The following is a 13,389-nucleotide window of genomic DNA, read 5'->3' on the forward strand; positions in this document are numbered from 1 at the left end:
AAGGAATATGGAGAAGTGTCGGGTTACAAGATTAACGTAAATAAAAGTGAAGCAATGCCTATGAATAATGCGGATTTCTCAAAATTTAAGAAGGAATCACCATTCAGATGGCAAATGCAAGCAATAAGATACCTAGGTATACAAATAAATAAAAACCTCGGCCAACTATATAAACTCAATTATTATCCACTAATGAAAAAATTACAGGACGATTTAGAGCATTGGAAAGATTTACCACTAACACTAATAGGAAGGATAAACTGTATTAAAATGAACATTTTTCCAAGGATATTATACCTATTTCAGGCATTGCCAATACACCTGACAGAGATATTCTTCAAGGAGTTAAAGAAAATAATAAGGAAATTTTTATGGAAAGGGGGAAACCGATAAATTAACAGAATGGTATAAACAAGGAGGCTTACAACTGCCAAACTTTAAAAATTATTATAGAGCCGCACAATTAAGATACCTATCAGATTTTTATCAAACAAGGGAAAAGCCAGATTGGACTAGGTTAGAATTAGATAAAATAGGGGAAAAGATACCTGAACACATATTATATAAATGGGATGAAAAATTGGTACAATATAGAAGTTCTCCATTATTACATTATCTACTCAATATTTGGAAGAAGATTCATGTAGAAAGAAATAAAACAAATTATCAATTACCAAAACTAATATTGACGCAAAACAAGTTACTCCCTTTTACAATAGATAACCTTTCCTTTAGAGAATGGGAGAAAAAAGGGATCAAAAGAATAGAAAATTGTTTTTCAGGAAATAGATTATTATCCTTTGAACAAATGAAAGATAAATACAATATAACTCAAGATACAGTGCTGGCATATTACCAATTGAGATCCTACTTGAAGGACAAATTAGGAAGTAGTCTGAGGTTACCAGAGGGAAGTAACTTTGAATATGTGATTACAGATACAATGATAATCAAAAGATTTATAACAAATATGTATATTAAACTGCAAGAAAAGGAGAATGTGGAAACAAATGGTAAAACTAAACAAAAATGGGAACAAGATTTAAATATAAAGATAAAAAAGGAAACATGGGAGAAGTTATGTTCTGGAACGATGAGAAATACAATAAATACGAGGTTACGTATGATACAATATAACTGGATACTCAGGCTATACATTACACCTCAAAAGTTAAATAAATGGGACCCAACAGTATCTGATAGATGTTTTCGATGTAAAAAAGAAATGGGAACAACAATTCATACAATCTGGACATATGAGAAAGTAGAAAAATTTTGGGAAGATCTAAATCAAATCTTTAATAAAATTACAGGAAACAATATCCCAAAGAATCCAGAGATCTTCCTCCTAAGTAACATAAAAAACAAAGAATTTGGAATTGATTTGGATGGTGCACAAAAAAGATTTGTTAAGATAGCTCTAGCCATAGCAAAAAAATGTATTTTGTCAACCTGGAAATTGGAAGATAATTTGAAAATACCAGAATGGTATATAGAAATGAATAAATGTATTCCATTAGAAAAAATAACATATAGTTTAAGAAATAATATTGAAATATTTGAACAAATATGGGAGCCTTACATGAAACACAATAGCGAAAACCTACCAGGGACATTCACTACCTAAATTAAAGAAAGGAGAAGGAAATGAAAAGAATTGACTCAGTGGAATTTTTTGTTTATTTTTATTGAATGACAACATTGTTTGACTGGTTTAATGTATCCTAGATTTTGTACTTTAAATGGACGGGAGGGGGGAGGTAGGGAGGGTGGGATGGGAGGAGGGAGGGGGGGGGGTAGAAAATGGCACTGTATATATATGTAAAGGAAAAAGTATGTATCATGGTTAATGTGGTTTATGGTGTGAAAAATAAAAAATTAAATAAAAAAAAAGATCTGTGAATGCTTTCCATTGTCTATCCACAGTCAACTCCCCCATAAACACCACCCAATCAATCTTACTCAACTCCCGTCTCATACCATCATAATTCCCTTTATTTAAATTCAGGACCTTAGTCTCGGTTTTAATTTCATCACTCTCCATGTCGAGTGAGAATTCGATCATATTGTGATCGCTCCTACCCAAAGGGCCTCGTACAACAAGATTGTTGATTTGCCCCTTATCATTGCATAATACCCAATCTAAGATGGCCTGCTCCCCAAGTTGGTTCCTCGACATATTGGTCTAGCTAACCGTACCGTAAACTTTCAAGGAATTGCTCCTCCTGAGCATTTTTATTAATTTGGCTAGTCCAATCTATATGCAAATTAAAGTCTCCCATGATGACAGATGTTCCCTTATTGCACGCTTTTCTAATTTCTTTTTTAATGCCTTCCCTCACCTCTACACTACTATTTGGAGGCCTATATACCATCCCCACTAACGTTTTCCGCCCCTTGCTATTCCTCAGTTCTACCCATATAGATTCCGCATCTTCTGAGTTAATATCCTTTCTGTCAATTGTGTCGGTCCCTTCTCTCACCATCAATGCTACCCCACCCCCTTTTCTTTCTTGCCGATCCCTCCTAAATATCGTAAACCCCGGGATGTTAAGTTCCCAGGCTTGCCCACCCTGCAGCCATGTTTCTGTAATCCCAATCAAATCGTATTTGTTTGTCTCAATTTACACAGCTAATTCATCTACCTTGTTCCGAATGCTTCTTGCATTAAGATATAAAGCCTTCAGATTTGCTTTTTTCACCCTCCTTGCTCTTTCTGATTTTTTACTTTCGCTGCCTACCCTAACTTTTCTTGTTTTATCTTTTCTGTTCTTTGCCCTATCATACAGGTTCCCACCCCCCTGCCAAATTAGTTTCAACCGCACCCGACGGCTGTACCAAACCTAGCTGCCAATATATTGACCCCTTTTGGGTTTAGGTGTAACCCATCCTTCTTGTTGAGGTCATGCCTTCGCCAAAAGAGATCCCAATGATCCAAGAAGCCAAAACCCTGTCCTTTACACCAGCCCCTCAGCCACACATCCATTTTTCTTAATCTTCCATTTTTGTCCTCAGTTGCACTTGGCACAGGTAGCAATCCAAAGATCACCACCCTGGCGTTCCTATTTCTTAGTTTCTGTCCTAGCTCTCTGTAATCCTTTTTCAGTACTTGCTCCTTTTTATCTATGTCATTGGTACCCACATGTACCAAGACATCAGGCTGTTCGCCTTCCCCTTTTAGAATACCCTGGACCCGATTTGAGATATCCCGCACCCTTGCACCAGGGAGGCAGCACACCATGCGGGCATACCTATCTGGCTCACAGAATCTCCTGTCTGTATTTCTGACAATGGAATCCCCAAGGACCACTGCATTCCTCTTTACCTTTTGGTCCACCATGCCAGGCTCAGTGCCAGCGACCTGGTCACTGCTGCCAGCTTCTGTCAGGTCATCTCCCTCAACAGCATCCAACAAAATATACCTGTTACTGAGAGGGATATTCACAGGTGTGCTCTCCATTTACCTGGTATTTTTCTTCCCTCCCCTGACAGTTACCCACTTACCTGACACATCTGGTCTTGGGGTAACTATGTCCCTGAAAGTTAAATCTATCAACTCCTCACTCTCCCTTACCAGCCGTAGGTCCTCAAGTTGCAGCTCCAGTTCCCCAACTCAGTCCTGAAGGAACTGCATCTCGGTGCACCTGACACAGATGTGGCTACTTGGGAGGGTGGGACTCACCCGTGGTTCCCACATCTGACATCCAGTACAAAGCACTAACCCCATAGGCATAACTGAGCTAAAATAATGCCACTTACCTTTCTCCTCACCTGCTTTTTCCTAAGCCTGTTGAGCCAAAGGCTGGAAGTCCCACTCCGTCAGTGCCCCACTCACTCAGTGCGCTGCTCCTCGCTGGCCGCCCCCTCCCCTTTTACTGGCCCGTTGACCAATTAACCCAGTCACTCTCTCCAAGCTCCTGCTCCTCTGACTCACAGCTCAAACTCCAGCTGATGCCTCCTCAGACTCCCAGCCCGATTTGAGTAGGCCCAAGCCCCAGTAAGCCCTTGTATTTAACTGCTTACCTCCAAGTCACTTTCTCCGAGCTTCTCCTCCTTCGACTCCCAGCTCGAATTTACATATAGATTGGACCAGCCAAATTAGTAAGTCCAGCTATTTATTCTACTCACCCTCTGATGCTGTCTCTTGGCTCCTCCTCCTCTCACCCAACACCAGCCACTGACTCACTGCCTCCTCCGACCCCGAGTCTGACCTTTCTGAGCCCAAGCCCCGGTAAGTCCAGCTATTTATTCTACTCACCCTCCGATGCTCTCTCTTGGCTCCTCCTCCTCTCACCCAACACCAGGCACTGACTCACTGCCTCCTCCGACCCCGAGTCTGACCTTTCTCAGGCCGAGCCCTGGTAAGTCCAGCCATTTATGCTACTCACTTCTCTGATGCTGTCTCCTGGCTCCTCCTCCTCTCACCGGACACCAGGCACTGACTAACTGTCTCCTCCGACCTTGAGTCTGACCTTTCTGTTAAAATACCCAGCAGTACTTAAAATAGTTATTCCGGGGCAGCAAAATAGACTATTCTCGGATCCGGAAGAAGCACGAAAATTTGCAGAACAACTACAAAACAGACAGAGAGATGAAGAGATGTAACAAGAACAAAAATGACAACAAACTATATGTATGTGTGTATGTAGGTGTGTATATATATATGTGTGTGTGTGTGTGTGTGTGTGTGTGTGTGTGTGTGTGTGTGTATGTATATATATAAAAAATAGAGTATAGGTAAGAACTAAGAAGGGAAAGAAAGGGAAGAAAGGAAGTAAGGAGGGAATTAAGAGAATGACCTTTGTTATATATGAAGATTAAAATCTTTTCTGGGGGGGCTGGGTGGGGAAGAATTACAGTCACTGCGAAATCAGTTGACGCTTGCGAGTGAATTCGCAAATCCATATGGAGAGGGGAGATGTGGTTGCCCGACAAGGGACAAAGGGCAACTCAGAAATGGGAGGGACTATTGGGGTTAAAGGAATTTTAGATATGAGAATAATGGAAATATTTTATGTTTTAGAAATGTTGTTTTATAATGTGTTCAAAAAAAGAAAGCAGAAATGGATAAGAAGGGAAGGTGGTGATGAGGAAAGGAAAGATAAACAAAGAATGAAATGGCTATGTTGAACTATATGACTTTAAATATTAATGGAATACATAACCAAATCAAAAGGAAGAAACTGTTAATTTACTGAAAAAAGAAAAAATTGATATAGCATTCATACAAGAAACACACTTAACTGAAGTGGAGCACAAGAAATTAAAGAGAGATTGGATAGGACATGTAACAGCAGCGTTGTATAATTCAAAAGCCAGAGGAGTAGCTATATTAATCAATAAAAATGTACCAATCAAAATAGAAAAGGAAATATTAGATCCAGCAGGGAGATATGTAATGATAAAATGTCAGATATATTCAGAATTTTGGAATTTACTCAATATATACTCACCTAATGAAGAAGATCAAAAATTTATGCAAGATATCTTTTTGAAGATAGCAGATACGCAAGGGAACATACTAATAGGAGGGGATTTCAACCTTAATTTGGACTCAAACATGGATAAAACTGGAAAAAAAACTAACAGAAAGAACAAAGTAACCAAATTTATAATTAAATCGATGCAAGAAATGCAACTTTTGGATATATGGAGGAAACAACACCCAAAGGAAAAGGAATATTCATACTATTCGGGTAGACATAAAACATACTCAAGGATAGACCTATTCCTGTTATCAGCCCACATTCAAGGGAGAATTAGGAAAATGGAATATAAAGCTAGACTATTATCAGATCACTCACTCCTGTTATTGGCAATAGAGCTAGAGGACATCCCACCAAGAATGTATAGATGGAGATTAAACTCCATACTACTTAAAAGACAGGATTTTAGAGAATTCATTGAATGATAAATTAAAATGTACTTTGAAATAAATATGGAATCAGTGAAAGATAAGTTTATACTATGGGACGCAATGAAAGCGTTCATCAAAGGGCAAATAATAAGTTATGTAACTAAGATGAAGAAGGACTACAATCGGGAAACAGAACAGTTGGAAAGAAAAAATAACAAATACAGAAAAAGAATTAGCAATAAAGGAAGATACAACTAAAAGAAGAGAATTGGCAGATAAAAAAAATAAAATATGAAACACTACAAACATATAAGGTGGAGAAGAACATAATGAAGACAAAACAGAAATATTATGAGCTAGGAGAAAAAACACACAAAATTCTAGTGTGGCAGAACTACCGAAATTACAAACAGAGGAGCAAAATAAATTAATAAAACCACTTGAAATAGAAGAATTACAGGAGATATTAAAAAAACTACCGAACAATAAAACACGAGGAGAGGATGGATTTCCAATAGAATTCTATAAAACATTTAAAGACTTATTAATTCCTCCCCTCCTGGAAGTAATCAACCAGATTGATAAAACACAAAATATACCAGATTCATGCAAAACAGCAATAATTACAGTAATACCAAAGACAGGGAAAGATCCACTAGCACCAGCGTCATATAAACCAATATCTCTACTTAACACAGATAATAGCTAAACTATTAGCAAACAGATTGGCCGACTATGTACCAAAAATAGTAAATCTAGACCAAACTGGATTTATTAAAAAAAGACAAACAACAGACAATATCTGTAAATTTATTAACTTAATTCATGCAGTAGAAGGAAATAAAACTCCAACAGTAGCGGTTGCTTTAGACGCAGAGAAGGCCTTTGACAGAGTAGAATGGAATTATTTATTCAAAGTACTACAAAAATTCAGCCTACCAGAGAAATATATTAATTGGATTAAAGCATTACATAAGGGGCCATTGGCAAAAGTGACAGTAAATGGATATATATCAAAACAATTTAACTTAAGTAGATCAACAAGGCAGGGATGTCCACTATCTCCCTCACTGTTCGCGTTAGCTACAGAACCACTAGCAGAACTGATAAGAACAAAAAATAAAATAAGAGGGATAAAAATAAAAGAGAAGGAATATAAAATCAGTCTATTTGCAGATGACATTATAATATACTTAACAGAACCAGAAATATCAATAAAAGAATTACATAGGAAATTGAAGGAATATGGAGAAGTATCAGCGTACAAGATCAACGCAAATAAAAGTGAAGCAATGCTAATGAATAATGCGGATTTCACAAAGTTTAAGAAAGAATCACCATTTAGATGGCAAACACAAGCAATGCGATACCTAGGCATACAACTAAATAAAAATCTCGGCCATCTATATAAACTAAATTATCATCCATTAATGAAAAAATTACGAGATGACTTAGAGCATTGGAAAGACTGACCACTAACACTGATAGGAAGGATAAACTGTATTAAAATGAACATTTTCCCAAGGATACAATACCTATTTCAGTCATTACCAATTCACCTAACAGAGAAATTCTTCAAGGAGCTAAAGAAAATAATAAGGAAATTCTTATGGAAAGGGGGGAAACCGAGGATAGCACTAGATAAATTAACAGAATGGTACAAACAAGGAGGCTTACAACTACCAAACTTTAAGAATTATTATAGAGCCACACAATTAAGATACCTATCAGATTTTTATCAAACAAGGGAAAAGCCAGATTGGACCAGATTAGAACTAGATAAAATAGGGGAGAAGATACCTGAACATAAATGGGATGAAAAATTGGTGCAACGTAGGAATTCACCAGTATTGCATCATCTGCTCAACATTTGGAAGAAGATTCACGTAGAAAGGAATAAAACAAATTACCAACTACCAAAACTAATATTGACGCAAAATCAACTAATCCCTTTCACAATAGATAACCTTTCCTTCAGAGAATGGGAGAGAAAAGGGATCAAAAGAATAGAAAATTGTTTTTCGTGAAATAAATTATTATCCTTTGAACAAATGAAGGATAAATATAATATAACTCACGATACAATGTTTGCATACCACCAATTGAAGGACAAATTGGGAAACAGTCTGAGGTTACCAGAAGGAAGCAATTTTGAATATGTGATTACAGACACAATGATAATTTAAAAAAATTGCAACAAACATGTACATCAAACTGCAAGAAAAGGAGAACGAGGAAACAAACTGTAAATCTAAACAAAAATGGGAACAAGATCTAAACATAAAGATAAAGAGTGAAACATGGGAAAAGCTATGCTCCGGAACTATGAGAAATACAATTAACACGAGGTTACACATGATACAATATAACTGGATACACAGGCTATACATCACACCTCAAAAGTTAAATAAATCAGACAGATGTTTTCGCTGTAAAAAGGAAATGGGAACAACAATTCATGCAATTTGGACATGTGAGAAAGTGAAAAAACTTTGGGAAGATCTAAACCAGATATTAAACAAAATCACAAACAGCAATATACCAAAAAACCCAGAGATCTTCCTCCTAAGTAATATAAGAAATAAAGAATTTGGACTCAATTTGGATGGAGCACAAAAAAGATTTGTTATGATAGCCCTAGCTGTAGCAAAAAAATGTATTATGTCAACCTGGAAATTAGAAGACAACTTGAGAATACAACAATGGTATATAGAAATGAATAAATGTATTCCGTTAGAAAAAATAACATATAATTTAAGAAATAACGTCACAATATTCGAACAAATATGGGAGCCATACATGAAATACAATAGAGAAATCCTACCATGGACTTCCACCACCTAAAATGACAGAAGAAGACAACGAAAAGAACTGACTCAGTAAAATTTCTTGTTTATTTTTATTAAGTGACAACATTGTTTCACGGGTTAAATGTATCTTATAGATTGAACTTCAACTAAATGGGAAAGGGGGTGAGGGAGGGAGGGGGGAAAAAGGGGGAGAAAATGACACTGTATATATTTAAGAGAAAAAATGTCTGTATGTATCTTGGTCAATATGGTTTATAGTGTGAAAAATAAAAAATTTAAAAAAAAAAGAAAAGATTACAGAGGATAAGGTGCTTGTGGCTTGAGGCAAATAAGGGTGGATATCTCCTCAAGAGCTGACAGGACATTCCCTCATATCCTGAAGGAGACGTGCACATAATTGCTGGGACCATGCAGAAGTATTTAAAATGTCCTTAGTCACAGGTGAGCTGCTGGACGATTGGAGAATAGATCATGTTGTTCTGTTGATTAAAAAAGGCTCAAAGAATGATAAGCAGGTGAGTCTGACATCAACAGTGAGTAAATTGTTGCAAGGTCTCCAGAGACCAGGTGTACAAGAACTTGGATAAAAAGGGATTGATTAAGGATCATCAACATCTTTGTGTGATAAGTCACGTTTAAGCAATCTTATCTAACAAAAGAGGTGGATTTTTGAACAGCCTGTTGAGAAGCCCACCAGGTGGTCCGCAGTTCTCGAATGGGTCGTGTGCAATGAACCTGAGGTCGTTAGAGAGTTAAAGGTCTTAGAACCTCTAGGAAGCAGTGAGCATAACATGGTCAAAATCAACTTCAAATTTGAAAAGGAAAAAAATGTAATCAGATACATCAATTTTTCAGTGGAATAAAAGAAATAAAAGAAAGGAAGTGGTTCGAGTCGAGTGGAAAAGCAAACTCGTCGGAGGAACAGAGCAGGATTGCAAGATAGTTTTACAAATAATAGAAGGCCTGCAGGATAATTATATTCCAAGGAAAAGGAAATTTGTCAAAGGAAAGATGGCACCAATGTGGCGAACAAAAGAAGTGAAGGCCAAGATAAAAACAAAGGGGAGAGCATAGAAGGAAGCTAATAGTAATGGGGAATCAGAGGACTACGATTCCTTTAGAAACTTACAGAAAGAAATAAAGGAAGTCATAAGGAAAGAAAATCTGAATTATGAGATTGGCAAACAATATAGAAAAAGATGCTGGGTTTTTTTAAAAAAAAGAATAAAAGAGAGACGTGTGTTGACATAGGACCGATAGAAAACGATGCTGGGGAAATTATAATGGGTTAGAAAGAGGTGGGAGAAGAATTAAATCAATATTTTATGTCTGTATTCACTGTGGAAGACATTAGTAATATCCCTGACAGACAGAGGCTTCAGGGAGTAGAGTTGGATACAGTTAAGATTACTAGAGAAATTGTGGTTGGTAAACTAAATGGATTAATGATACATAAATCTCCTGGACTGGATGAGGTACACCCACAGGTTTTGAAAGAGGTGGCTTTGGAGATTATAGATCCATTGGTGGCAATCTTCCTGAAATCAATAGTCTCTGGTGAGGTTCCAGGGGATTGGAAGGTTGTGAATGTGGTTCCATTGTACAAGAAAGGTGGGAAACAGAAAAAAGGAAACGATAGACCTATCAGTCTGATGTCAGTGGTTGAGAAGAGATTAGAGTTAATCCTCAAGGATGAAGTTATGAAATACCTGGAGATGCATGACAGGATAGGTCCTAGTCAGCATTGTTTTTTAAAGGGTAGATCATGCCTGACTAACCTATTAGAGTTATTTGAAGAAATCTCAGGTAGGAGAGGAGGGGATGTTGTATATTTAGATTTTCAAAAGGCTTTTGATAAGATGCCTCATGTTAGGCTGATAAATAAGATGAGGATCCATGGAATTACTGGGACGCTATTAAATGGATAGAAAATTGGCTACCTGTAACAAGGCAGGAAACAAAGGGTTGAAATTAAGGGATCCCGTTCAGGTTGGCTACCTGCAACAAGCAGTGTTCCGCAAGGGTCAGTCTTGAGGCCGCTGTTGTTTACAATTTATATTAACAATTTGGATTGTGGAATGAATGGTTTTGTGGCCAAATTTGCGGATGACACTAAGATAGATGGCGGAGCAGGGAGTGTTGAAGAAACTGTAAAATTGCAGAGGGATGCAGACAGATTGGGAGTCTTGGCAAAAATATGGCAGATGAGATTCAATGTTGAGAAGTGTTCGGCTCTACATCTTGCCAGTGGAAATCAACAGGCAGAGTACTATCTGGACGGGGAGAAAATTCAAACCTCGGAGGTGCGAAGAGACCTGGGCGTCCTTTTGCAGAGTAATCTAAAAGTTCATGCCCAGGCGGGATTGGTAATGAAGAAGAAAATTGCTATGCTAGCATTCATTTCAAGAGGTATAGTGTATAATAGTAGAGAGGTGTTGATGAGGCTCTATGGGCCACTGGTGAGACCCCATCTAGAGTACTGTGTACAGTTTTGAGCTTCCTTAGAAAAGATGTGATTTTGTTGGACAGGGTGCAGAGATTTACTAGGGTGATTCCTGGAATGCAGGGACTGGCGTATGGGGAGCTTTTGACAGCTCTTGGGTTGTATTTGTTGGAGTATAGGAGAATGAGGGGGATCTCATAGAGACATTTTGATTATTGAAAGTTTTTGACAGAGTGAATGTGGATAAGATGTTCCCTCGATGGGTGAATCGAGGACAAGGGGTCATAGTCTTAAAATTAGAAGTTGACAAATTAGAACAGAGAGGAAGAACTTCTTTAGTCAGAGGGTCATGGATCTATGAAACTCACTGCCGCACAAAGCAGTGGAGGCCAGATCACTGGGAGTCTTCAAACAGGAAATAGATAAGTAGCTCTTTAGTAAGGGTATTAAGGGATGTGGGGAAAAGGCTGGAAATTGGAACTAGGTGTGAGCATAATTCAGCTTAGTTTAGAGTCACGGTACAGACTTGATGGGTCTAATGGCCTGCTTCTGCTCCTTTAACTTGTGAACGTGAATCTTAGAGAGTTTTTTCAGGAGATTACCAGGAATGTTGATGTTGTAGACTTTGTCAAGGTACCACATGGGAGGTTGATCAAGAAGGTTCAGTTGCTTGGCATCCACAAGGAGGCAGTAAACACTTTTCAACATTGGTTTTGTGGGAAAAGCCAGAGAGTGGGAGTAGAGGATTGCCTCTCTGACTGGAAGTCTGTGACAAGTGGAGAAAGGTGCTGGGACCATTGATGATTGTCATCAACTTTGCTCGTCTGGTTGATAATGTGGTAAATTAGATCAGCAAGTTTGCAAGCCAAGCTAAGGTAGCAGATGCAGTGGACAGCAAGGAAGGCTCTCAAAGTTTGTTGCAGGATCTGGGCCAGCTGGAAAAATGGGCTGCAAAATGGTAGATGGAATTTAATGTGGACAAGTGTAAGGTGTTGCACAAGAACGTATCCGGTAAATGGAAGTGCATTGAGTGCAGGGCAATAGAGGGGTCTGAAAATACACACACATAATTCCGTGAAAGTGGCGTCACAGTAGATAGTTCACAAAATAAGCTTTTGGCACATTGGCCTTCAGAACGTGAAATATTGAGTATAGAATTTGGGATGTTAAAGAGAAGTCATTATACAAGATATTGGTGAGGCCAGATTTGGAGGATTGTGTCCAGTTTTGGTCACCAAACTACAGGAAAGATATCATTAAGATGGAAAGAGTGCAGAGATTTACTAGGATGTTGCTGGGACTTAAAGAGCTGAGATACAGGGAAAGGGTAACTAGGTTAGGACTTTTTTTCCCATGGAGCATAGAAGAATGAGGGGAGATTGGATAGAGGTATACAAAATGATGAGAGGTACAGATAGAGGGAATGCAAGCAGGCTTTTTTTCCACTGAGGTTAGGTGAGACAAGAACCAAAGGACATGGTTTAAGAATGAAAGGGAATGTGGTAAAGGGAATGCTTGGGGGAAAGTTCTTCACCCAGAGATTCGTGAAAGAGTGGAATGAGTTGCCAGCTGAACTGGTGAATGCAGCTCAATTTTGACATTTAAGAAAAATTTGGATAGGTACATGGATGGGAAAGGTATGGAGAACTATAGTCAAGGTGCCAGTCATTGGGACATGGCAGAATAATTGTTTTGCACCAAGTCGATGGGCCAAAGATCCAGTTATTATGCTATAATATTCCATGGTACGCTGACTATCCCTCATCAATCCTTGCCTTTCCAAGTGCAAGTTGACCTTATCTCTCAGAAACCCCTGCAGAAAGTTACCCAAGACTAATGTTAAGCCCACTGGCCTGCAGTTCCCAAATTACACTCAGGTTTCCCTGTGTTTCCTTCCAAAGGCCCTTCATCCTTCCCAAAAAGTAATCCTCATACAATGTTCCTAAATAGGTCCTTACCATGCCATATCCTGTGACCTGGAAGTGCTTCTTTGTTAGTGGCGCCTCATGCTGATGACTGTGCATGTTCCGAGATGTTCTGGCAAACAAAAATAGATGATATGAGGCAATGGCATGAGTTGTGGTCACTGAAAAGGAATATTGATGAAGAACCATTTTCAAAACCTACTCTTTGTGTTCAAGCTTGAATACATCACCATGATGAACATATTGGGCAGGACCATCTGTATCTGGAAGGAGGCAGAAACATCGAGTTATCAAGTCATGTGTCGTTCTCAAACTTACCTTCTTCACATGATAGACAACCTTGCCTCTCTCATA

General features: G+C 38.3%; 1 protein-coding gene across 5 annotated transcripts in view; it reads right to left on the minus strand.

Moving 5' to 3' along the window:
* pomt2 (protein-O-mannosyltransferase 2) overlaps positions 1 to 13,389 on the minus strand; it is a 220,156-nt gene that overhangs the window by 81,976 nt on the left and 124,791 nt on the right. For all 5 annotated transcript variants that reach the window (XM_069915874.1, XM_069915873.1, XM_069915876.1 and 2 more), the window contains exons 11-12: positions 13,238 to 13,298; positions 13,069 to 13,147 (exon numbers count right to left, since the gene is read on the minus strand). In XM_069915874.1, coding sequence (XP_069771975.1) covers positions 13,069 to 13,147; positions 13,238 to 13,298 — 140 coding nt within the window. The remainder of the gene's footprint in view (positions 1 to 13,068; positions 13,148 to 13,237; positions 13,299 to 13,389) is intronic.

The sequence above is a fragment of the Narcine bancroftii genome, chromosome 2, assembly GCF_036971445.1.
Source record: "Narcine bancroftii isolate sNarBan1 chromosome 2, sNarBan1.hap1, whole genome shotgun sequence".
Lineage (NCBI taxonomy): Eukaryota > Metazoa > Chordata > Chondrichthyes > Torpediniformes > Narcinidae > Narcine > Narcine bancroftii.